The sequence below is a fragment of the Ambystoma mexicanum genome, chromosome 2q (genome assembly GCF_040938575.1).
Source record: "Ambystoma mexicanum isolate Mex_15411 chromosome 2q, UKY_AmexF1_1, whole genome shotgun sequence".
In the NCBI taxonomy this organism is placed as follows: Eukaryota; Metazoa; Chordata; class Amphibia; order Caudata; family Ambystomatidae; genus Ambystoma; species Ambystoma mexicanum.
The window spans coordinates 518,086,167-518,112,534 of record NC_090924.1 but is presented as its reverse complement, the minus strand read 5'-3'; the positions used below and the strand labels follow the sequence as shown (position 1 = coordinate 518,112,534).

At 43.0% G+C, this 26,368-nt stretch overlaps 1 protein-coding gene across 4 annotated transcripts in view; it reads left to right on the top strand.

The window, feature by feature from the left end:
• The window catches only part of MAFK (MAF bZIP transcription factor K), a 197,714-nt gene extending 181,387 nt beyond the window's left edge, over positions 1-16,327 (top strand). For all 4 annotated transcript variants that reach the window (XM_069647640.1, XM_069647638.1, XM_069647639.1 and 1 more), the window contains one exon: positions 10,176-16,327. In XM_069647640.1, coding sequence (XP_069503741.1) covers positions 10,176-10,610 — 435 coding nt within the window. In that variant the 3' untranslated portion in view covers positions 10,611-16,327. The remainder of the gene's footprint in view (positions 1-10,175) is intronic.
• Positions 16,328-26,368: the final 10,041 nt, after the last annotated feature.

Here is a 26,368-nt window from a genome sequence, read left to right as displayed (position 1 = left end):
TATGATAAATGCCTTACTATCCCCAACCTAAAGTGTATTTCCCTGCATATCAAAGTAAACTAAAGGAAACACTAATAAAAGGAATCTGTCCCTCACACTTATACATACATCAAACTCATAAAAGTAATATATGGCAATTCAAAAGTAACAGAAAAAACTGTTATATTCAACATCAATCTAATAACTGTATATTCTTGTAACCTGGGTTGGAACCCATTCCCCAGATTCAAATAAGGATATTCAATCAAAGGTTCATTAAGACAGGTCTGCTTTCTCAGAAACCTGTGCTCATAAAGTTCTTCATGTTCCAAAAATCTTTCACTTGAACTTTCTGCCCACCGTTCAATCAGAACAGTCTTTATCTCTTGAAGTATAGACAAAAGTTCAACACAGCTTCTTCTTCTTAAGAAAACAAAAATACTTTCATATTTCTTCTTTATCAACAACAGTATTTTGTCTGGATGATTCCGCCACAATCATGAAACGCTTTAGTGATCGTGCCGCTTATTCCTCTCCACAGTTCTCAACCACAATTCAGTACTTCAATGATTGCTTCCTGGTCCACTAACTTGCCAGGACTACCACTAAAACTTCCCTTACCTGGTATACTCGCCTGCCACAACAAAAGCTCCTAACACTACTATAAGCACTCTGTGGTGAGGTCTACTTCGAACCTTTTGAAAAGTCTTTCACTTTCGACAGCATCTAAATTCACAACTTCTTTCGAGAAAACATGAGAAACATTGGTGTTGTTTGTTCCACTGTTGTATTTGTCGCAAGCAATGCAGGTTACGCTCTACTTTTACATCAAGCAACTGCTGACAAGGATTTGTTATTACATTTACCCCTCCTTGGCTTAGACAATGCTTGTTAAAGTTCTGCTTCATTATTGCCTCTTCTTTACTCTGACAATAATGGTTATAATTAACTTTTTTCAGTATTTTCCTCTCTTGGCTTTGGCAATGGTGGTTATGATTAACCTGTTTCAGTATTGCCCTCTACCAATAATTATAATCTTTTTCTTCTGCTTTTACAAAGATTTTGTTATGCCAATTTGACAAACTCCTCTTTATATTAGTTCGGTTTTCAGAATGAGTATCGGTAGCCAGCGGTCGATCACAGGGAATACCGGAATTGCCCGACAATGGTAAACTCACCAGTTTAGGCAAATGCGTCTGCTAGATCTGCTGCTAGTGTTCGTTCAGCCGCCTCCTACACACCAGACTGCTTCTCTTTGCTTTGCATGCCCCGCGCTGATTGGGAAAGGAGCTTTTCTCACTCCTTGTGTTCTCTGGTTAGTCTCACTCCTGGGGAAAGGCTTCTTGCAACACTGCTTCCAGGTGCATAACCTCTGCAATTAAGGCCATCAGTATTGGAGACTATCTCAGGATCGTAATCCACTCCAAAGATTGCGGCGGTTCCGGCATCTCCTTTCACAGCTTTCTTCATGCACTGCAACTGTGGCTGGTGGTCTCTGCAACTCCACCTTCTGCTTCTAATGGCCTGCACCTGGGGGAGCCTTATATTTTCAAAAGTCCCGCTCAGGTGTGGGTCATCAGAACAACTAGACTGCATCTTGCAGTTTAGTGCCTCTGAGTCCTTCTTTCTCGTCCACGTACTTATGGCATTGTGGGTCTTGAAGTCCCAATGTTCTGATTATCTTCTTCAGAATTACAAACGCAACATTATTGGATTTACTCGGTTTATTAAATGACTTGTTAGGGAAGGGTTTTAAATTAGTTGATGTTTGGTTCAGATTAATGGGAAAATTATATTAATCAGAAGTCTGGGTATTAATGATTTGATTCCCATATTTATTATTCCCCTGTTGGTTACCAGTGTTTTCGCAACCGTCAAGGTGGGTAGCTTATGAAGAGAAGGTTTACTTCAACTGGCTATTAAATAGCCTGACTATTAAATATTTTGGCATCATTGAAATCTCCTTCTGCTAAGGAGATAAATACTGTGTCCCTCCTAATGGAGTCCTCCTATTCCCTTGGGGCCCTAATCCTCCCAGGTGATCCACCTGGCTAATACCACCCCAGGGTTAGGATTAGGCAAAAGCTGCCTCCCCTGGCCACCGGGAGGAGACTTTAGGCTGGGATTCTGTTAGGATTGTGCAGGATTCATCACATCTCTTATCACAACATCAATTCTCTTGTAACCCTCTTTTTTGGAGATGCAGCTTGTTTCCTTGGGCTAGCTACCAGGATGCAATCCCAGTTGGGTATTAACATAGAAACCGTAAAATGTCATTGTGCGTCTTGTGAGATAGGCATGGTTACAGAAGGCAGATACTGACACAAATGTACAGTTTCAAAAACCTTTATTTAACTTGAACAGGGGTTGGAGACTTCCTATTTGGGCCTATCTCTATAATAGGAGTAGTCTCGACCATCAAATTAAACTAAAGGATGTCGGTCATTCTGTCAAAATAGTAAATGTGTCTGTGTCAAACCTAATCTTGCCCTCACCTAATTCTATAATGATAATGTTAGGTCAAAACAAGAGTGAGTCAAATAATATCAGTATCGTAATGGAGTTCAATAACATTCCCTTCCACAAGCTTTTGTAATAAAAGTACATTAGTAGCTTGGGTGGCTAGTTCACACAGTTCAGTGAGGCACAGTTCTTCCAGGCTTCCTTTGCTTGGCTCGGAATTCACACAGTTCATCAGCATACAGTTCGCTCGGGCTTCCCTCACCTGCTTTGGTGTCAATTTCTCAAATCACAGTTTTCTTAGGCTTCCCTCGCCTGATTCGGCGTCAATGAAAAATAGTTTACAGTGGGGTTCCCTTCCCCAACAGTTCAATATTGGTTTCACACTGGGGTTCACTTCCCCATCAGTTAAACAATCCTTCAATGGTTTACTTGAAATACTTTTGCAAACGCACAGTATTCGCTAGTCCTGCACAGGACCACTCTGTCAGTGAGGCTTTCACACAATCATGCCCTGGGCACCTCTTTACTTCATAGTACAGTAAGAGAGACATTCACAAACACACAGTATCTTGCTTGGCCCTGTGCGGGACCACTCTGTTACTAAGCCCGTCTATTTAGTTTGTGCTTCTCGTATTACATTTCACTTGGTTTTGCCCCCTGCACTTTCTTTTTCAATCTCCACTTCATGTGTCCCAGACCCTCTTCTTAATTCTCATTATGGGTCCCAGATCCTCTTCTTGATTCTCATTATGGGTCCCAGACACGCCTGTTAACTCCACAAATATAAAAATTCTCATTTCACTTTCACTCGTGCTTCAACCCTCCTGTAATTCACAATCTCAAAAGTCTCTCTTTACTCATGTAAACGTACACGAGGCCTCGTTGTCACTCTGTTACTTCATCAGATAGTGCATCAGATTGGGCTGGAGCTAGATGTTCAGGCGCGTAATGCTCCGCTCATCAAATTCCACTCGCTTGCCTTTAGAGTGGCGGGACCGCAAGCATTTAAGCCTCCGAGCCGCTCCTACTCATTTATTCCTGCAGCGGGGCTGCGCGGTCAGCATTCTCGCTGCGCTTCAGTGTCGGTCCGTGATAAACTGTCGCTGCAGCTGATCCTTTGTTCTGTGTGCGCCGCCATTTTCTTTTCCTGTAGCCGTCTGGTTCCCTCAGATATTATGTTAGTTTTGTTGCTTTTCGGCTTCACTGGGCTTCCAAAAGCACGGTCCTGATGTGCACTGTGTGTTCCCATAGCTGAATCTTCGTGTCTGGTGCAATATTATTATCACCAAAAGTGCGTGTGCTGTAGGATATTGTCGGATCGACGGGAGCCTCAAGAAGAAGCGTCATGTCCCATGGCTGCTTAGCGACGCCCCCCCCCCCCTGTTTGCCCATAGTTGTGTGGAAGTTGAGTCTCTCGGTCCTCTTTTTGTATTTGATTGTTCCCCGTCTGTTAAAAAAGATGTTAAATTAACACTTTCTTGGACCATGCAATCATATTTTCCTTTATTTCCGTTTCCTTTGCCTAATAGCCTTTGGCCATCAAATGACATGTCTACGATTTGAACTCGTTCCTGTCTGAAATCCAGACATGCGTAGCCAGCAGTGTCTTTTGATAGCTAACTCCATGCTTGCCTGCCAGTGTAGTCCCCATCTAGACCTGTTTCAGTAATGATGTTGGAAACTGTTTGTCAACCCAGAACTCTTGTATTTATTTACATTTTTTTGTAGGTGCGAATTTACCACCAAAGGTGAATAAGAGCACTGCACGTTTGAACAGTGCATAACAAATAAAATCATGCTAGACGGATAATACAAAAACAATGCATCAGAAAACAGTTAAGGACAGATGGCAAAAGAGGGACTCAGACTCGTATTGAGCAATGAATCTTTCTCTATGAATATTTTTTCATGAATTTCCTAAAGACAGGTAGTTGGTGTCACACCTATTATAAATGGGGAGTTGATTCCAGCAAGCCACAGCCCCACCTGAAAATGATCTTCACGCAATACTGGATTTGCATAATTTAGGAACTTCCAAGATGAAATGTGTCCTTTCTGTGAAGGCCACTTTTGCCCCTGTAGATAACCTTTTTGGTAGTTAAATAGTTAGGCATGCAGTGTTAAGAGCCTGCTGGTTAAAACCCATGTTTAAAACAAAACTTGTACCTCAAGGATACAGCAGTGGACTTGGAGTAACGTGCTCGAATTCGAATTTCTTGGCTCCTGTAATGGACCTGACTGCAGAATTAAATCTGCCTTTAGCGGAGTAAGAGTGGATTTTGGTAACACAGCTGAAATTGCATTTCTAAAGTCCATTTGGGTAATGACAAAGGCCTGAACCAAAATACGGATATTCAGCGGAACTAAAAAAGGGTCTGTTGGCCTTCAAAGAAAGCTGGTTTAAATGAAAATTAGCAGACTTACCTAGCAGCAGAATATGACGTATAAAAAAAAGGGGCGTCTCTAAAGTAACATCCAGGGATTTTGCATCTAAAGAGAGTTTGGGAGAGAAACTGTCAAAAGCAAGCTCTGCCAATCGGGAATAAATAGAAGTGTAACTTGTGTTGGTACTGTGAGAAGCCAGGAATGAGACATGGACACAGAGAGCTTATAGTTTTGGCTATAGACTTTTATTCAAAATAAAAAGGGTTGGAAAATGCCTTACTGTCCCTTTTATTAAGAGTTGTTTCCCGACCTCAACAAAAACTAAGGGTCTGTCAGATGTCAAGATGTCCTGTGTCCAAATACTATACCTTTGCTGATCCCCATTACTCCATTCAGCTTTCTCAACGCAGTACCTTCACATGCGTGGAAATGGAAGTCAGTTCTTGGTGATTTATGTATGGGACATTGGAAGGTATTCTCGGTAGCTTTCATGGATGGGTGAAGGGAGCCATGCCAATATGCCATTACGGCATGGGCAATGGAAGAGCTACCCCTAAAAATAAGAGAGATGCCGGGTCTCATCTAATGTTGTTTTACCCCCCTGTTGGTTACCCCCCCCATGTGGTCCACCCTCTAATAGTTGCCCTCAGTGTCAGGTAACAGCTGCCATCCCCTGACCACATGGGGAGAGACTACCACTGCGAAAGGGGTGATGACCTGATCAGATCCGTTACAATATCCATCCTCCTTCTAATAAACAGGCTGTACCACAACTCCGGGGTTTTTTGTTTGGTACCAACTTACAAAGTTACCATGCGCCTGTTTATTATTTCAATTCGAGAAGGTGTTGCAGGTTGTGTGGAGCAAGAAAAGGGGACACTGGTGACCCCGACCCCTTGGAGCAATAGTTGAAAAGACTTCTCCACACCTCAAAAAAGCGCCACACTGAGTGTTTGTGAAGGGTAGGTTGGTTTATTATATTAAATTGAAAATGCCCTTTACGGATGACACGTGTTTCGACACACCAGTGTCTTTTTCAAATCAGGGCTGATGGCAATGCTAAATCTCAAGTCAAAAGGTTTAATTTGGGTGAAACACACAGTCATGGGTTAAATCCCCCAGATATCTCAGGTTGAATCCCTTCTACTCCTTCTAATAAATAAAAGCTTAATTATTTCCTACATTCCATCCCGCTTCCTCCTGTCATACTTGATTAACTGCTGCTAATAAGGCTATCATGCTCCTTGTCACATAGGTTTTTACGTTCTCTATCAGATGGCACATCAGAGGAAGGTGTTGACAGAACAAATCTCCTTTATTACAGTTGTCACAAGAATCGAATCTGCTATGGGCTAACCTCTGAAAATACCTGGGTCATATGGGGCAATGTTTTATTCGTCTGTTACTGATTTTAGCACTGAGGTCTCCATTGTTTTTTTTGTCATTATAGTCACAATTGTATTTTTGATTTGTAGCGTATTTAATTTCTTGTCTAAAAAAATCTGAATACTCCTCTTCCTGTAACTGTGTGTTAAATGTACTACCAGATCTCTTAAGTGCAGCAACGAAAGTTGCTTGGCGGTCATTTGGTGCCTAGGGACTAGGGTGTTCCTTTTCCTCTGGGAGTCCATTGCATAATCCTGCTAGACGTGTCCATTAAGTGTTACTCTTCTTCAGGAGAATACTCTTGTGTTATTGTGTTTATCACTTTTTACTCCATAGGAATATGTTGCTATATCTGTGGAATCTTATAAGACTTGCCATAGGATTGGAACAGGGCATCTTCTATCCCTTAACTAAAGCTGTTTTACACATAGGCATTCATGTCTAGTAGGATCTCTTTGAAAGTCATTAACCTCTCTCCTTAAAGCTCTACAAATGAGTCAGAGTCTGGGTCAAAAGAGGCAATAGAAATCAATTTATCGATATAATCCTTCAAAGAATGTCAGTGTCTTGTTTTTGATTTTGCTGGACCAGGCTCTTTTGGCATCGGTCTATGGTATATCGGCTTTTGGTGTTGAAGCACACAAATTATTTCTCTGACTTCTTCAAAGTATATGACTCCTAAGTGTCTTGGTCCCTAAGACACTGACTGATGTAATATTTACTTTTTGTCTTCACTTAGTGGGGGACGGGGGGGGTCAGACCCAGTATTCTTACAAGCTTCCCTGGGGAAGGAGTATCAACCTTTTTGGGGGCACCTTGTGGTCATTCTTCTTTGTTCTTGTTTGACATGCCCCCAGCGGGTTGTTTACCTGTTTGATGCTAAATTTTCCCATTAAGGAGAGGTAGATGAGCCTGGGACATTCAACTTCATATTAGGAGCCTCTGTTTCCTTAGACATTAGGGTCTAAAACACAAAACAAAGGGACCTCTGGATTTAGCAATAGTAACTTTTTGAAGCAACAAACCACCTCAACATCAAAAAGAAACCAACTCCTCCAAGAGGCAAAATTAGCCAAAGGCACTCATGCCCACAGTGTGCAACGAAGTCGACAGACCAAGCCCTCTCTGTCATGCATGCCTGATTGGGAATTAACCCACACAATGACTCAGGATGGTTTATTTATAGGTACTTGTATGAAGCAGAATGCAATGTGTGTCTCTTACTTTTTACAACACAAAAACCAGGTGGATGTGTTGGGATTTTATGGAGAATAGTAATCATTTGACTGCATCCATAGACATGCTCTTTTATGTCTTATTTAGCCAGCACTGATAATAAAATTGATTCTTTTAAGCCGCATAGTTTGACGAGTATTGCAGCAAATTTGATCGCGGGTCCACTGTTACAGATCTTCCCTCCTCAGTGGGGTTTGAGTTTGATTATAGCTTTTGCGCCAGATGAAGCCCTTTGATTTGATGACTTTCTGCATCCTTTGTCTCCAGGGAGACTGCTTTTTTGTTTCTGAAAATGTTACCAAGAGTGAGTGAGGTACAGGCATTATCCTATAAGGAAATCTTTATACACGCTTCCCTACAGTTTATCACTCAAGCTTAATCGGATGTTCATTTGAAAATGTTTTCCCTTTTTCCAGCGTAGGCCACACAGTTCTTCTGCAGAAAAAGCCTTGCATAACCTTAGTGACAGTTGCAATATGATTTTGACATGAGAATTACATGTTGATATTTTCATGCCAAATTTCAGAGTGGTTTTTGCAAAATGAATGTGTGTGCTATACATAGGTAATTTTCAGAAGGAGCAGGAGCAATATGGTTTTGCTCCTACAAAAAGGCTTTAATGAAAATGTATTCATAATCTTTTTGTATGCTTTTCTAAATTACTAGTGACTTGTTTGGGTAGGATTAGACCATAATTAAATAAAGGTTTAATCGTCTTTGAAACATTTATGGACTCTGTCTGGAAAAGGGTTTTGTTTCATCAGAGTGGTGCTTGTTGTGCCATGGGGCAGTACTCCCAAGAACACACAATTGCAACCATTTCATAAAATAACAAGTGGTGTAATAGCTGTGTCTCCACAAACCTGAAAACCAGCTTTGACGAGGCCAACATCTCAGCCTTGTCCAAAGATGGGTAAGACCCCCTCTCAGCAAGAGGTTGGAGGCATAGGTAGAAATCCAGAGCCAGCCCTAACCCTGAGGGTGGGGGCAGTTGAGAGGACCCCAATTCCTGTGCCCCCCTTTGTGCTGTGCCACCATGCTTCTATGGAGACCCTTGTTATCTCCAGCCTTGTCTCTAACGTTTGATACTTGCCAGTGTCTTTCTATTGATTTCAGAGCCCCCCATTTCAGAAGTACAGAAAAACCATTAAACCGTAGAGGGATCAGAAACATTGCCTGACCGCTGCAAAGGATTGGCTGTGAAGAGAGCCATCAACTGGAAAAGAAACAATAAGGCGGCTGCAAACATACATTGGAGACGTCGATGTTCGCGACTGAGAGGGTAGCCACTCCAATAAGTGGTAGCACAGAGGTCCTAGTGGAGCTGCCGAACAAAGCAAGCCAACATGCCTAGCAATCGAAAGGCCTCCAGGACCACTGGGTATCAAAAGGCGAGAAGGACCACCCTCCCCATAATAGACTTACATGTACAACCCCACAGAACAGTTCTCGGAATACAAACATGGTCACTGACCTTCCCGGGCTACCATCTTTGGTTCGCGGCAAGCCCGTGCGGTAGAAGTGGGCTGGGCTTCGCCCCCTGCTTAGGATTTTCCACATTACACACATGCCCCGGGTGGGGAGAACAGGGCCAGATCGGCCAGAGGAAGAGATCCAATCCTGGACAAGAAAGGGGTATATAAACCAGGAGCAGGAAGCATGTATTCTTTGGGTGAGGTCAGAGGTGGCGGATGACCAAGAGACCAGCAGGAGGAAGGAAGAAGCGGCAGATAGAGGGCATAGGTGTTTTGTGGAGCAGTTGTGGCATTGGCTAAACAGTGGAAGTATTAATGCAGTGTGATTGTGCATGTTTGTGTGGCCAGTGTATAGACATGGTTGTGTAAGGAGTAATTGTGAAGCGTATGATTCCTGGGTGTAAGGAGGATGTTTGAGTAGTTGGAAGGAGGAGTGGTAGTTGAAGGAGGGAGTAGTGTGGAGGAAGGAAAAATAGCATCAATGGCTGGAGACCATATCTAGGAGGGTGAGAACACCGGAGGGACTGAAGAGTGGTGGGAGGAGTAAGGCAGAGTTTACAAACATTAACAGTAGGAAAGGGTAAGGTAGTGAGCGTGCTTGACGGGACCTGAATTGAACAGTGTATTTTCAAGGCACTATCCCAACTCCCATTAGAACACTAGCCACTGTTGAGTGTAGGGATCGTTGGGAAGTCCCGGCGGAAGTCTAGTGAGATGAAGTGTTCAGACTTTGGTTCATCACTACTATCTGAAGATAGATCTAGGCAATAGGGGTCAACCTTCTGTATCTAATAACCGCGTGAGGGAGGTCTGGGTTAGGTTGAAGGTTTTATACAAAACTGGAGAGAGAGGGCAAGCAATAGGCCCCATAAAATCTTCAATAAAATCTCTTGAACTGCCTCTGAGACTGGTAGTGATTCTTGATCCATTTGTGACGCAGCTCAATGTGCGTGTTAGTATTCATGCCTGGCCTTATTGTTTCTACCCCCGGTGCAATCCTTTCAAAGATATCATGTAAAATACACCTGTAATATAGATATATTCTCGCTTAGGAGCAGCATTGCACCAGACATTGATGTGCTAGCATCAGAATCTGGCCAGAGTAGGATGTTATGTCGAAATACAAAATGATTGTAAAGCAGCTCCATATATACTGACGGTTTCAAGCCAGGAATTCTGTGAATGCCAAAAGTACAGCATTTTAAAATCTTTTTTTTAACCTCCTATTCACTTTGGAATTGTTGTTCACAGGTAAAGAAGGAGTCTGGTGAAAATGCTCCAGTGCTGAGCGACGATGAACTTGTTTCAATGTCTGTACGGGAACTAAATCAGCACTTGAGGGGCCTTACTAAAGAGGATGTCATCCGTTTGAAGCAGCGCAGGCGCACCCTCAAGAACCGTGGCTATGCTGCAAGTTGCAGAGTGAAGCGTGTGACACAGAAGGAGGAGCTAGAAAAGCAACGAGTTGAGCTGCAACATGAGGTTGATAAGCTTGCCAGAGAAAACTCCAGCATGAAGCTAGAGTTAGACGCTCTCCGCTCCAAATATGAAGCACTGCAGACCTTTGCTCGCACTGTTGCCCGGGGACCAATCACCCCAGCCAAAGTTGCCACCACAAGTGTCATAACAATTGTGAAATCCACCAGTCTTTCCTCTGCATCCATACCATTCTCCGCACCATCCTAGTACTGAATGAAAATGAGAATAGGCAATATGTTTTGGAAGGGACAATTCACATTAATTTAATCTGTTTGGAGTTACTTTTCTGCAAATCGAACATTTACATGGATTGTGGTTTTTCACAGCTCAAAAAGCAACTAAAGGATCACTCGAAATATTTACTCTGAAGTCTAATCAACTATTCATTATTCCGTTCCATAGCAGGCAGCTCAATATTGCCTGTCTCCTTCCTAAATAATTTCATTGTCTCCAGAAGTCAATTTAAGCATGTTACTCCATATTATGTGAAATGTAAAGATACAAAAATATACTAGTTCAATTTTAAGTGGAAGACACACTTGCATAGTTTAGCCCCTTTTATGCACACTCGTTCATACCCGAAGCAAGTATTTAAGTAAATTAATCGGACATCACGAAAGTAAAGCATCTGCAAGGAATTGTAGATGGGGAGGGGGGGCAAAGTATATCCACAAAATTCAAAGCAGGCTCCTCATATACCTCTTAGCTGAAGTAATACAACATGCAACACACCATTAATCTGCTCCTTTTGTAAAGGTTCAACCATGTAAGCAGCATCTGGGAAATCTTTAGTTGCCTTATTTCTGGGTATGTCATGAACTCAAACATTAAATGCCTCCAAAAATGGATTAACAACAGTTAGCTTTGTATGACATGCCTTTTAAATTGGACAATGCAATCTTTATTACCAGTAAGATTGCATGGTTCAAAAGCAGATATGATTCGCAATTGCTGCTATATTGTATACAAGGACATCTGATCAACAAGGCCCTTAAACAGGATGTTAAGGTGTCTTTTTTTTTATTCCAAAAATGAGCATCACCTACAATTACATTACATCACATTACAGACAAAGCATTTTGAATATTGAATGAAGAAATGGGGTTTATGCACTGGATGTAACTGAACTTTCTAGCCTTGTTGGTCTTGTTACGTTGTTTATGCTTTTACAGAGATACAGACACCCTCTTTAGTAGTTATTTGTCAAAGGGTCTGGTATTGTTTTGTACCTATTTTGTCATTGGTTGTGTGTTTACACTGCCTTTTTTGAAGTTATATAATGCCAATAGAATACACATGCTAGATCTCGAATATGATCTAAAACTAGAAAGTTTAGCTTGTAAATTGATTACGGAAAATTGATAATAAGGAATACAGTAAAATAGTTTGCACATTTAAATAATTTAACACATTTTTCATGTAGACGTCTTTTGACAAGTAAAGTGATGCTTAGGAATGTTAAACCAAACAGAAAATTATGAGCATTTGTGAAACTAATGTGTGATGATCATATGCTCAGTCCTTAGGGCCCCACAGAAAGTCAGGTTTTTAAGATGACCAATTAATCAACTTCACCCATTCGGCTGCCTTGTGTATACATGTAGTATTTCATGAGTGTTTGTTGTGGAAATCTTGAAAACCAAGACAGATTCTGCATTCGGCACTGTGCCAAGTACTCCTGGTCTATGTAATAGAATTTTGTTGTGGAAATATAGTTGGCATAGTAAACGTGTTCAAAGAAGGTTTTCTGTGTACCGTTAAGAAGGCTAAACAAAGGTAGTGAATGTTTGAGTGGGGTGATACATTGTCAGAGAAGGTTGTTCTTTGATGATTACAGTGATTGATATTGTGGTGTAATCTGCTATGTGTCAAATGGTGGCAGAGCAACGTTTTTTTATCAGATATTCAGAGCATCATTGATGACTTTGACCGCAATACTTTGTAAGACATAAAAAAAATGTCAGGTGAAAGAATTAAGGTTACAGTATGTGAAAAGTTGATAGAAGTTTCTAAGCTGTTTTAAAAAACATGGTAATACAGGAGCTGATCATTTAGACAATTTAAGAAGTCAATGGCTTCATGGCAAATCAGCTAAACTTTTGTCTTGATCTCTGATGATAATCAGATAGTTGGCTTTTAAGAAATACTCCCCTTGACCTAAATTAAACCATAAACGTGATAAAGTGGCAATGAAGGGAGTGAGTATATGATGCGTTTGTGAATGGCTGCCAGTTTCCTCCGATTTGGATTCCTTCATTTATCACCAAAGGGGCAGTATTAGCATGGCCTGTGACTGGAGCAAATTGTCTGCCTTGATACAACAATGAATGTATGTAAGAGTACAAGATGCTGATGCATCAAAACAGTAGGCTGCTATCTAAACAACAGAGATTAAGGGAGTCTTGACCGCTTAATTGTGGAGGACTTGGACATCCACCTCTTCCGCTATTCTTACGTGGTAACCTGCTATTTATGAAGGCCCACAATCTGACAGGAATTCCTGCCACAGGTATGCAGTTAATTCAAGAAAATGAAAACCATACTCCCATCTTCGAATGTTGATAAGTGCTAAATTAAATTGTCCACCACTTGGTTTAACATAAACTTAATTGGAGTCCCTGCTAAGCAATTCCATGGCAAACCTAGCACAAAACAAGCAGTCGTTAGACTTGAAACGAAGGTAGTTTTCCCAGGAATGTCTTAACTGGTTACTAATTATTTCACTGCCATTTACTTTTTCCCACTTGGAAAAGAACAACCCCACCACCCACCTCTGTCTTACCTAGTCTAAAATGATCAGAAGAAATATATATATTGAGAGAGGGAGAAATCACAGGGCACTTAACAATGCAAGAATATCAAATTTAATATAATTATACTTTTTCTGTTTTAAATATTTAACATATCTGGATACAGTAGAATCATTACTCTGCTGTCGCTGTTCAGTTTACTGGAAGTGTGCCAAAGGGTTGGCCATGCAAGAGTCGGCCCCATGACCAAATGTGGCTGTTCTCAACTCTTAGTGGGATTTGTCAAAAAGGGAGTGTGTGGTAACCTGGGCCTCATAATCTGGTAATGCCATAACATTGGTAGGTAATCCATATTGGATAAGGATAAGGAACATGTGGAAATATTTTAAAAGTGTGTTTTATCGTACAAAGTTTTCCTAAAAACAAAAACTTTTTTCAAGTTTGATACTGTAAACCTTTATTTAAAAAAAGCCAATATGTCGGTGTCTATGTATAGATTTGGTTGGAGGCAAAATAACGTCACCTGTCATTTCTGCAAACTGTCAGAATAATATGTAAATCGCAAAATATCTGTGATTTAAAATCAAATACCTTGTCTCAGTAGTTCAAGAAGTTATAATTGTGTATGCTGTCTTAAGTTAATGTTATTTTATTATTAATTTAATGCTTTTATCTGTCTTCTTTGCCCTCTATTTTATTTCAAGGGGGTCAGATTGGGAGTGTAGAATTAAATGTTTTCACCATACTGCCACTTGTACTTTCAATAATTAGCTGTGCTTTAGGGGTGTGCATTAACGAAGCAGGCACACATTTCCTGATGCATCAGAACCGTCCAGTACGTTCATTTTATCTCCCGAGTTGGGAATAAGCTTCGGCCACGTCCTCGTAAGGCATCTCTATCTTAAAGTAGATGTGTACATTGTGCTGTAATATCTCTGTATGTTCCCCAAGTAAATCTGTAACCACATCAGTGTCATTCGAGCTTCTCAGCACCAGGTGCAGAATGTTGCTGTTTGATGTGTAATCCCTGTCAATGGATGAATAATGTTGCAGGCAGGGAGTAGTTAAATTAAATTCTGAAATGTGAGAACAGTGGGTATGTTTCGGCCTGTTGAGAAACTTGAAAGGGTAAGCTTGCCCTTGCCATCACATGCTTGATTCAGCAACTGCACGTTGTTCGTCCTGTTGTGTTTTAATCAGTGTGCCCAGTAAAGTTGCTCACATATAGATTAAAGTCTATAAAACTGGAAGATCACTTGGTCAGCCGGGCATATTGTAAAAATTGTAGTTCTACTTAAGATTGAAGTGGCAAAATAATTGTCACTTTCTCGTAATGTTTCCTCTGGCAACAACATTTTCCTATTATAATTTCACACTCTGATACAGTCCATTTCGTGCTCTTCAGTCTAGTGAGCCTTAGTGGCAGAATAAACATTTGCTTCATGTGATGCAGCATCTCTGAAAAATGCTTTCCTTGAATTTGGGGACTTGTAAATGTGAATCATATAACAGGATCTTTCGGGAGCAATTTGTAAATTTGTTGAATGCAAAAAAGACCCAAAAAATGTGTGAACACCTTTTTTGTACATTTACATTGATGGCACACATTTTCTGTAGCTAAATGCAAGATGTTGCACAAAGGCCTTTACTGCCTATTTGGTACATATATATTGATGGCAAGTATTTTCTGTATCCACCCATAAAACCCAATAGACACTGCACTAAACTCATCTGCAGATAGTTATGGAACATTTGGTGGGAGAGGGTTGTACTGTGGCGATATGCCCGAGGCGGCGGGCCGACGCTCTAGGTAACAGTCCGCTGCTCAAATTAAAAAGACCAGAGCGTAGCGAGGGTCCCTTAATGAGGGCGGTGGTACTGTTACCAAAAGGGTCAACCCACCGCCGAGGGGCATATCGCCATTAGCACCCGTGTAGTCTGCTACACAAGTGTTAATGGTTTAAAAAAATACATTTAAAAAAAGAAACATACCTTTCCTGTGCGCCCCGACCGGGCCGCACATTACTACTGAAAGCCGCAGTTCATTTTCAATGCTGATGGCTGTAACATTATCAACATGAAAAAGCACTGAGGGACAGCAACACTGCGTGGCCCGGTGCTGCGTAGGAAAGGTAAGTTACGTTTTGGGGAAGGGGGGGTTTGTAAAAAATACACTTGTAGGAAACTACATGGGTGCTAAGGTGAGTGGGAAGGTGGAGAGGCGACCTTCGAATTGACTGGCGCCCCCCCCCTGCAGGGTGCTAATTAAAGTAATGTAATTGAACTGGTTAAGTTTCACATAACTGGGAATGTCTCATTGTAGACCATAAACTGAGATTATCCAGCAATTGGATATATGGTTTAAAGAAGTTTCAAGATGTATCCACCTATTTCTTAAGCTATTTGGTACCTCTGCGGTAGGCATTCTGTGAGTTAGCATGATAGGGAAAGGTGCTGATATAATCTACAAAGGTCTTTGTACACAATAAGTGTTTAAATGGAAGATGCTGAGTGTAACTGTACCAAAGTTTCATTTGGTCTTCTGCCTTCCCCTCCTCTCAAATTTTCATCCTATGCACTAACAGGGATGTAGGTGGTTGCTGAATCAAGTTCTAAAGTAAGACTTAACACTGCTTTAAAGTTTATTGACCTCCTCCTTATTTGTTTCCTTGTGCTTTTGAAACACAAGTGTTGTCAGTTTTCTTAGTTCATTTTTTTCTCGTTTGGTTTTATCTTTCATGTCCTTTCTTTCCTCCTTTTGTAACAGCTATTTCCTTTCTTTTCTCGTTCTCCCATTTACAGAAAATGGTTCTGTAACCAGTACTTTACTTTTATATTTAATGAGTAGAAATTTTATGTTGTAGATTTGAAACCTAATTATGGTTATGTGGTTATTCCTTAGGTTCATTTCAATATTTATTTTTCTGTGCTGCTTTATATATAAGTATAAAAAAATAAATAAATATATATATATATAAATATCTCTATACAAATAAATTATTGGGATATATCCAAATAATTGTGGATTCATGTATGTTTGTCAGGACCGTAACCCTGTGTACCGTTACGTGTGCACCAATTCTTACATTCGGACAGCCACAAAGTAATTTATTGGTGTAGATAATACTGCTGTGTCTGGTTTTGTACCTTTCCAATAAAGACATTTCAATATTTTCTGAGCTGCCTTTTTATCTTCCTTGTTTTTAAAACCTTAATTTGTCAATTGTGTTGTTGTTAACAGCCTTTTTTAAATTCTGCACAGTCGAATTCCTTGCTAAAGTGATTAGTGCCTGTTAGAAATGAGCCATAAGGTGCAAATGGCCTAAGGTGATCTCGTATTACATTATATCATGCTGCTGAGGGCTTTGGCAGCGGTTATAGACACACTTAAAGAGTTGTGCATATAATTACTGTTTCATTGATTTAATATAGATTTTGGAACAACATCACATAACATAACGAAAGACCTTCAAACTCATGTTTCACGTGGCATGGAGTGAAATCAATGCGTAAACATTTTACACATTGATTTATATTTTCATTCATTTGTATGTTGGAGAAGAGGAGCGAATTGTAAGTTACAATTAAGCCTATCCGTTCCTCTCCTCCATACAAACACTCCAGCATTTGCACCAGCATGTATTTTAATGCTCGTGCAAATGCTGTGGATTACTATGGAATCCACCTGCTTTTTACACCAGCAAAAAGCAGGTGGATTCCATAGAAATCCATTTTAAACACTGGCTGTCATGCATAAATGGCAGGCAGCATTTGCTCATTTTTGCATTGCCAAAGGGTGGCATACAAGCAAGTTCACCACTTTTGCACTCTGTGGTGCAAAAGTTGAAAATTATGCACAGGGTCTTACCTACACAAGTGTCATTGTACGTGTAATTTACACATGTTGAAAACAAACCATACACAATCACACCTCATACCAACCGAAAATGCACCAATGCTCAGTGACTGGTTTCTCTGAAATACAGCTGGTAACAGCACATCGAAGCTCTTGCTCTTCTCCCTCGCAACCCCACTAACAGACCCAGCAACCCTCCTTCCATTGCATATACGCCGGAGCACCAAGAGACCATGCGTGTGGCAACAGTGCGCAGTACAAGACCCATTAACATTACCATTAACAGAACTCAAAAATGCATACTAAATACATTCCTCCCACATACTTCTCGTCTTTAAAAGCTCATTCTGATGCAGTCTGGTCTGGAAAGATTTCAAACAGCAACCAGATAGAACAGAGTACTTCAGAGGTTGGCTCCATCATGGCTCCTTGGTAAGCATCTGCTCTATACCTTGAGCTGCTAATGCCATATTCCTCAATTCCTTTTTTACTCTTCCCATTGTCCCTGCTGTTCCCTCTAAAGAGCATACCAGGCACCCAAAAACCGGCATCCGCACACATGAGGTCGGATGCGGGAGACTGTTTCTTCGGTGCCACATCCTACTTCCTCCTTGACATCGGCATCATTGGTGCTGCAGAAGCTGAAATCCTCAGCATCTGTGCCAGTATTATTGGCTCCAGGAGATAAGGATCTGTACACTTTTGGAAAAGAGTACCCCTTATGATAGGCATATATATTCATGAGGCCTAGTGCCATTGTTGAAGAGGAGATGGTATAGGATTTGCATTTGGAATTGCAAACCAGCTCTTCATTTAGAGAGAGGTCTCTGCCAGAGGTACCAGCCATTGATAACCTGTCATAGTCCTTACAGTAGCCAGCAGATTTACACAAAGCAAATCCCCTAGTTTCCTCTCCAGACTGGAAGATGAGTAGACGAGCAATGTCCATTCTGGGACTGGAATGGTGGCTCTTTGTTTGCTGAAATTGATGTCTGTGGAATCATTGTGCCTGGCAGCACCTCATGGTCTCGTGTGTACTGGCTCTTCCTCTTGCTCGTCTCAAAATGAGACGGACCCAGATGGCTCTTCGGAGTTCCTGGCGTCAGGCTGTGGACCCGGATTCCAAACGGATAATGATTCCGGATTCCATGAGAGTGGACCTGGACTGGTGGTCATCTGTCAGCAACCTGTCAGTGGGCGTGGGGTTTCAGGACCCAGCCCCCATGGTGACGATCACAACAGACTCCTCCCTTTTCGGGTGGGGTGCGACGTTAGATCTTCTTCAGGTCTCGGACCTCTGGTCACCTCAGGACAAGCTCCTGCACATAAATCAATTGGAGCTTCTGGCGATTTTTCTGGTGCTCAAGGCGTTCAGACCTCTCATTGTCAACAAGGTGGTCCGCATAAGAACGGACAATGCAGTGTCAATGTACTACATAAACAAGGAAGGGGGAACGAAGTCTCCACCTCTCGTGGATCTGTCCATCCAGATTTGGGAGTGGGCCGTGCTTCATGGGGTCTGGCTGCTTGCAATGCACATCCCGGGCCAGCTGAATGTCACTGCGGATGCCCTCAGCCGGCGGACAGTGGTCAGCTACGAGTGGGAGTTGAAGGCGGAGATCCTCTCATGGATTTTCTCGCGTTGGGGCACACCGGAGGTGGACCTCTTCGCCACGGCGGTAAACAAGAAGCTTCCTCAGTACCCCTCCAAAGGGGGGCTAGGAGCCTCCTCTCTGGGGGATGCATTTGAGATCCCATGGCACAACATGAGAGCTTACGCCTTCCCGCCTCTTCCTCTGGTTCATCAAGCAATTTGGAAGTTGAAGAGCTCTGTCAACTGTTCTCTTCTACTGATAGCTCTGTGGTGGCCGGCCAGGTTTTGGTTCTCAGAACTTCAACACCTGTCGGTGTGTCCGCCGATCGGGAGTTACTGGTAACCTGATCTTCTTCACCAAGGGGAACAGCAGATGTGGCCACCCGCCCCACAATCGCTCAACTTGGCGGCATGGTGCCTGAGTTCACGGCTCTAGAGCATTTTGGGTTTGTCTGCGGATAACATGCGCATTATCAAGGCAGCCAGGAAACCCTCGACCAGATCTCAATACAAGAGTAAATGGCTCAGGTTCTGTCATTGGTGTTTGGAGAACGAATTGGACCCGAGGGTGGCGATGATTGACACGGTGCTGTCCTTCGTCTCCTCCCTAGCAGAGTCAGGGGTTCATGTCTTGTCCTGCAGGACTTATCTCTTGGCGATTTCCGCCTACCTCTCTACAGACCGGTGTTCTTATTCGTTAACTAACCCGGTGGTGAAGAGACATTTTGCTGGTTTGACACGCCTCTACCCTCCGGTTCGTAGTCTGCACCCGCCTTGGGACCTAAATGTAGTCCTGACGGCGCTGTGCCATAAACCCTTTGAGCCAATGGCTACGGTTGACCTCAAGTACGTGTCCTGGAAAGTGTCCTTTCTGGTAGCCGTTACGTCAGCGAGGAGAGTGAGTGAGCTCCAGGCATTGTCGGCAGAGCATCCTTTCTTGGTCTTTCACAAGGACAAGGTAGTCCTTCGGACGAACCCAGCTTTCCTACCAAAGGTAGTGCCCGAATTCCATCTGAATCAGTCGATTTCCCTTCCGGTCTTTTTTCCGAACCCTGCCTCGGAGGCGGAAAGGGTTCTACACTGCCTGGATGTCCGAAGAGCTCTTAAGTTCTACCTGGACAGGACTGCCGAGCTTCGGAGCTCTTCCCAACCGTGTGTGACCTTCGGTAAACCCCAGGGCAGACCGGCGTCTAAGGTATCCATTTCAAGATGGATTGCGGCCTGTATCACGGAATCTTTCACCGTCCAAAAGCTGAAACCTCTTAAAGGTATCCATGCACATCAGGTGCGAGGCAAGGCAGCCGCGGTTCCTTTTCAGAAATATGTTCCCTGGTAGTCCATCGCTAGAGCAGCTACTTGGGCCTCCCCATCTGCTTACTGTAAGCATTACTGCCTCGATATGAGCTCTAGGGCTGACGCTCAGTTCGGCCAGGCTGTGCTGAAGAACTTGTTTCAGTAAGGGGTATTTCCATCCATCCATAGTTCCTGTAAGGAGTGCTTGGGAATCTCCCATAAGTATGGAGGAAAGGGGACGGGACGTAGGAGTATTACCAGGTTACTCACCGTAGTGACCACCTTACTCCTAGTCCATAGTCCCCTTTCCTCCATTCGCCCGCCCGCCGTCCCCTCTAATAAGATTCCTCTGTTATTGCTAATGGGTCTTGACCCTGCGATAGAAAAGGACTGATGGGCGATGCGTGGGGCGGGGCCAGGGTGGGCGGGGTTACGGCCACGTGCCGGGCCCCGCGCAGGAAAGAGAGGAGGGACACATTTTTGAAAAAAATGTGGATGCTTTTTACAAAAGTGCTCCGGTCCCGTCCCACAGGACGGAGAGATGTCCCATAAGTATGGAGGAAAGGGGAATATGGACTAGGAGTAAGGTGGTCACCACGGTGAGTAACCTGGTAAAACCTCCCCATATATCCCAACACATCAATCATATTTCAAAAAGATGCATGTTAATAAGGAAACAGCATAAACAGTTAACCAAATCTATGAATAAAAAATAAATGCATACATTGAGTTTATAATGCTTATTGTGAAATCAATATATTTCCATCATCTTTACTACTTCCCTTAATGTATAGACAAGAAACAGTACAAAGGACACAACAACACAAACACACAAAAGAATACCTCATTCACCCTGTTTTCCATCCTGCACCCTACAAGCATACAAATCAATGAAAGATCTCCAAAAGGACCAATAGTTCCTTTCTTTACTCTGTTTCTTTACCATAACTAATTCAAATTCAGATAATATAATCACATCATTTATCCAGTCCTCTACCGTTGGCTTTTTCCTGGACTTCCAAACTTTCATGATCTGTTTGACAAGCTATACTAATATTTTATCTATCCAATGTCCAAACAAGCGAGCCGTCAAACAACAGCTACTTTTTTTTTAACCAATAACAGAACCTGAAATGGCTCTCTCGGAAATTAAATCTCTCGGAAATTAAATTTTCAACGTGATATCCAACCTATCTAGCACCTCCCTCCAGAAAGTCAACACTCGTGGACAACATATGGATTAACATCCCCTTTTCTTTCCCACACCCACAACAAAGATCATCATTAATCAGTCCTAAATCACACATTCGCACTGGAGTCCAGTATAATCTCCCCAAATCCTTCTGATGTACAAGACGTAATTTAAGAGCTATCTTACTGTTATATCCAACTTGTCACACGTATTTCCAGGCATAATCACTAACTGCAAAACCTAAATCTACCTCCCATTTCTGCTTCAATGTGTTCCAAGACTCTAACACTGGGTGTTTTGCTTCACTGCAAGTGGTGATTGGAGAGCTGAAGAACGTGAGGGTGGGGAGTAAGCGGAGAATTGTATTTTGTATGCATTAGGGGACAGGAAATATTTCTTTTTATCACCATTAAACTGAAAGCAGTTTGTATGCATCCCAACCTAAAGTGTGACAAGCCCACGTGCCGAGCCAGGGTAGAGGTTTGAATCACTGGTTATTCATGGGTAGATTTATGTATCGTCCCCAAGAAGCTTCATCTAGATATTAAACAAAAAGGCTAAACGTGGTGAGCCATGGGGAACTCCATGCAGAACCTTGGAGTGTGGAGAGACAAAGTTCCAAAGCCTAAATGTGGTGGTGACCTGTCAGTCTTGAAACCAGGTCAATGTTTAACAGGATAGCCAAACTAATTGATCTTGCCATTCAGGCAGGTATGGCTGACCTTTGTCAAAAGCATCAGACATGTCAAGCAGGCAACCATGGTTGAAATGCCATTGTGAGCTGATTAGATGGTTGTTGCAGATGGTAATGCAGAATCAGTGCGTGTTAATGCCTGAAGCCCGATTGGATGGTATCTAGTAGCCCACACAGCATTTTGTCGCAATTTGCTTCTTGAAACCCTCCTTGACTTTCTGTGCATGACTGAGACGTGGCTCAAGGAGTCTTCCAGTCCACCATTGTTCAAACCTTTGCCAACAACTACGATATCATCCATCTTGACCTCAATTCCGTTCATCCAGGCGGGGGAGTTGCTTTGCTTTACAGCTCCCAATACACTGTTACTTTAATCCTTCTCACAAAATCAAGTGTGAGGCCCTTCTGCTACGCTTCACTGTGTCTGCTTCTCTGATTCATATTTTAACAATCCATCAGCCTGTTACTGATCCGTCCTTCTGTGAGCTATTTCTTGAGCTTATAGCCAGCCTCCACAATCATCTCTCCCAGCTGTTGTTGGTTGGTGACTTTAATTTGAGATTTAATGCCCCTCCTTCCTTTCTCGGCTCCTCAGTTTTTCGAGGCAGTGAAGGATTTTAGGTTTTGAGCAGCTTGGTGCAGGACCACCCACTCTTTGTGTAACGTACTTGATCTTGTTTTTAATTAAGTATCTGACTACGACATTTGGTCCCTTTTCTAGTACCTGGTGTGATCACTTAGGTGCTCCCTTTATAATCCATGCCCCATCTGCTTGCTTGTTCCCTATGATCAAGTCTATTCTAAAACACTGCTGGCTTTCAGTCGCCAGGGAGGATATTACTGCTGCTTGTGTGAAAAATGCAGTTGGGGAATTCTGCTGATCTCTCCTTCTTTTCTCAGGCCTTCACTTCTGTGGCTGATCATTTAAGATCCCTTCGACTTGAGCAAAGGCATGAGGACAAAATGAATCATCAGCTTCCCTCCAAGCAATATCACCTGGCCATCAGCGAGGCTAAATGCCTATTCTATGCTGACAAGGTGATCCTGGCTCTAAATCAACCCAAGGAGTTGGTTTCCTTAGTGCAGTCCCTATCTTCGAAGTTCAAGCCCTTGGCTGGTGTAACACCCTCCCAGGGAATGTGTGACTCTTTATCATTAGTCGGTAAGATCGAGCTAGTTAGGAAGAACATCTTGCTGGAGAGTCCCAGTACCATCGCTCTTCTGGCCAATCTCCTAGTAGCAACCCCCCCATGGCCATGGTCTTCTTTTGCGATATCAATCCCGACACATTCCTCCCCATAATCCATTGTAATTGCACAGTCACAGCTTGTTCGAGAATTTTGCGAAACCAGGTTAGGGTGATAGTTCGCTAAGATTTGTGGGTGTAAGGCTAGCTTTTTAAAAATGCGGCTAATGTCGCCACTTTAGGGCAACTTTTTGAAAGGGACTCTCCCCTAACCTTTGAACGCTGCAAGATGACTTTGCAGTTAGCAGAAACGGATAGGTACTCCTACGCTCAGCTCAGACATTGGTGCTCTCACCCACAGACCCGAGCGACAGCCACAAGACCCCTTACCTCACTGGAACTGACGGTGAGCGACCTACCGGCCCGGGGGGAAATATCAACCCTGTATAGGCTGCTACAGGAGGACCCCCTCCGGTTCAGGCCTTCCTACATGTCCCAATGGGAAACAGACCTCGGACACGCCATTGAGGACCGTACATGAGTGGACATTTGGACAAGAACGCGGACGTCTTCCCGCTGTATAACCAACAGGGAGTGTGCCCATAAACTACTCCTGCGCTGGTATTACCCCCCTCTACGCCTCCATCACTTCCAACCAGCACTAAACCCTCTCTGTTGGCGACTTTGCGGCCTCCCAGGATCCTACTTTCACATGTGGTGGACCTGCCCCCGGGTGCAGGAGTTTTGGTCTCTCTGTCTAGCCACCATTAAAGACGTCACCCAGGCGATCATTCCGCTCACGCCCGAACAGGTCCTTTTAGGGATTCCGCTGTCAGGCTCATACCCGCGGTCGGGGAGGAGAGCGGCCCTGATATCCCAGTTCCTATTAGCGGCTAAGATCACGGTGGCCCTCACCTGGAATTCCTCGGACGGACCCCTGATGGCCCTTTGCGGGGTCAAACTTTGGGATATTTTAATAGCCGAGAAAGTCACGGCAGCCAGGGCGGGACTGCTTCATCGTTTTCGGGATATCTGGGAGCCAGTGCTAGACTACGACTGGAATTATCCGGCCCTGACCCACAAACCGCCCCTGAACGCAAGGGCCCTTCACGCTATGGAGGACCCACCAGTGCCGCCGAGTCAATCTGACTAAGGCCGAGAACTATGCTTGCCGGGGAACGTACGGGGTGGGAAATGGGGACTCTGGGTTACATGACCTGAGATACTACATGTAATGTTTTGTATAATCTCTCCTGTGTGTCGATTGATAAATAAACAAATAAAAAAAAATGCGGCTAATGTTTAATACCTTGAGGGTATTTAGGACTTAGTCTAGAGAAGAAGAAAGGTTAACCAATTTTGTTATGTGGTCTGTAAAAACATCGACCCATTCAGCTGCAAGGAGTGAAGGGCAGATGGCATCGGTTTCTCTGGCTGGTATAAGGTTTTGCTTAGAGGTTAGATTTCTTCGGAAAGTACAATGTTTAAGGAGAACTGAGGTTTTAGGATAAGTGAAGGGAAGATGTTTGTGTCAATTTGTAAAGATAAAATAAACCAACACAAACAGGAAAACCCAATTGTAATGTACTGGCTTACCCTACCCCCCTCCCACCTACATTTCACATAGATGACACATTTGCAGTTTGTATACGGTTTAAGCACAATACCTATGACACGTTACAAAACCTGTCCATTCTGTCTTGTTGTCTTTGAAGGTCCCATTTAGCACCTTCCACAAACAGTGTCCAATGTCTTGGGGCACCCTCTTAGTTTATAAATTGACCTCACACATTGAATCATAGGTGTTTTGAATGTATTGTTTTTTTGCAACACTTAGTTTCTAGTTTACTCATGTGGGCTGTTCTGGAGGCTAGCACTTGGGTGAACTAGTTGGCACAAGGATCTCTGGACTTGTTGGTTCTGGGGGTTTCCATTGAGTCAATATTCGACCAGTATTGAGACTTCAGATTGTTTTAGCACATTGGAGACATTAGTAACTTTGGGTATGTCCAAGAGTGAGGATTTTACGGCAGACGTGTTGCAATGATAAGCTTCTTTTCAAACTGAGCATGTTGAGAATATGTTCGATCCTTGAAGTTGGTGGCTCTGGAAAGGGCAATATAGGTTAAGATAGTGGACTTTGATTTGTTTCCGGGCTTTGTTAAGGTTATTAAAGTCAAAGAAGGCGCATAGGCCAATTCATTCTTTGGCATTGAGATTTGCAGTGTAATCTATCCAGATGTTCTATTCCCCCACAGTGATGATGGCATTGGGTTGAGAGCAATAGTGAGGTAAATGTGGCAGAGAAGTTGTTGAAAAAACTTCTGGAATCTCCCAGAGGATCGGGGGGCAGGTGGGGTGGTATACGACAACATTGTTAGATTCAAAGGAGGAGATGAGTTGTTCCAGCTGTGCCTCTTGGGTGGTGGTTGGAGGATGAATGGTATGAGTGGAACCAGAAGATGGAACATCGCTTTGGAGGTTTTGTTGAACCAGGTTTCGGTAATAAGGCAATCTGAAAAAATGACTCGCCCTCCTCCACAACTGGTTGGGCCATTGCAGGCTGGATGGGGAAAAAGCTTCTCGAAAATAAAGTCCTGTTACTTTAAGACTCTCCCTCCATGGACCTGGCTGCCATCCTCACCCATGTGTCACAAACCAACATCTCCCAGTTCCACCGTTTTTTCCGCAGAGGAGGTTGTGGCACGGCATATGTGCATTGGAGGACAGCATTGTGAAGGAGGGAGAGCAAGGACCAGGACTACCGGAATCACCATGAAGGTAATTTTGTTAGTATTCCAGTGTCCTGCTTTTCCTCCCTCCCAACTGGATGGTAACCCAGACTGGGCAGATCCATGAAATGGGCAGAGGAGATAGCATTTGCCTGGCAAGTGTTCAAGCAAAGCGATCGCAAAGCACTTATTTGCCAAAGAGAGCATCTCTCCTGAATGAGGCATTTAAAGAGTAATGCCTCATAGAGGCATACAGAGTAGCCCAGGCAGCAGCCCTAAATATGTCTGCCATAGTGACATGTCTTTGAAAGGCCAGCAATGTTGCCTTAGCTCTGGTAGAGTGGGCATGTATTCTTTCTCGTGCCTGGAAACGCATAAGCTCTCGAAATGCAAGTAACTATCCACCTAGCGATAGTGGCCTTACTAGCTTTATTTCAAGAGAAAGGACCTAATGGAACAGGTTAGCTTTTCTGAAAGGTCTAGTCCTTTCTAAGTAAAACTTCAAGGTTCTCGCTACATTGAGGTGCAAAGTCTCTTCTTCTGAAGTGAGGTCTAGGATGGAAGACTGGCAATATAATCTCCTGGTTTAAGTGAAAATTGGGTACAATTTTAGGAATAAAAGATAAGACAGTCCAAAGGACAACCTTGTCTCTATGTAAGATGACATA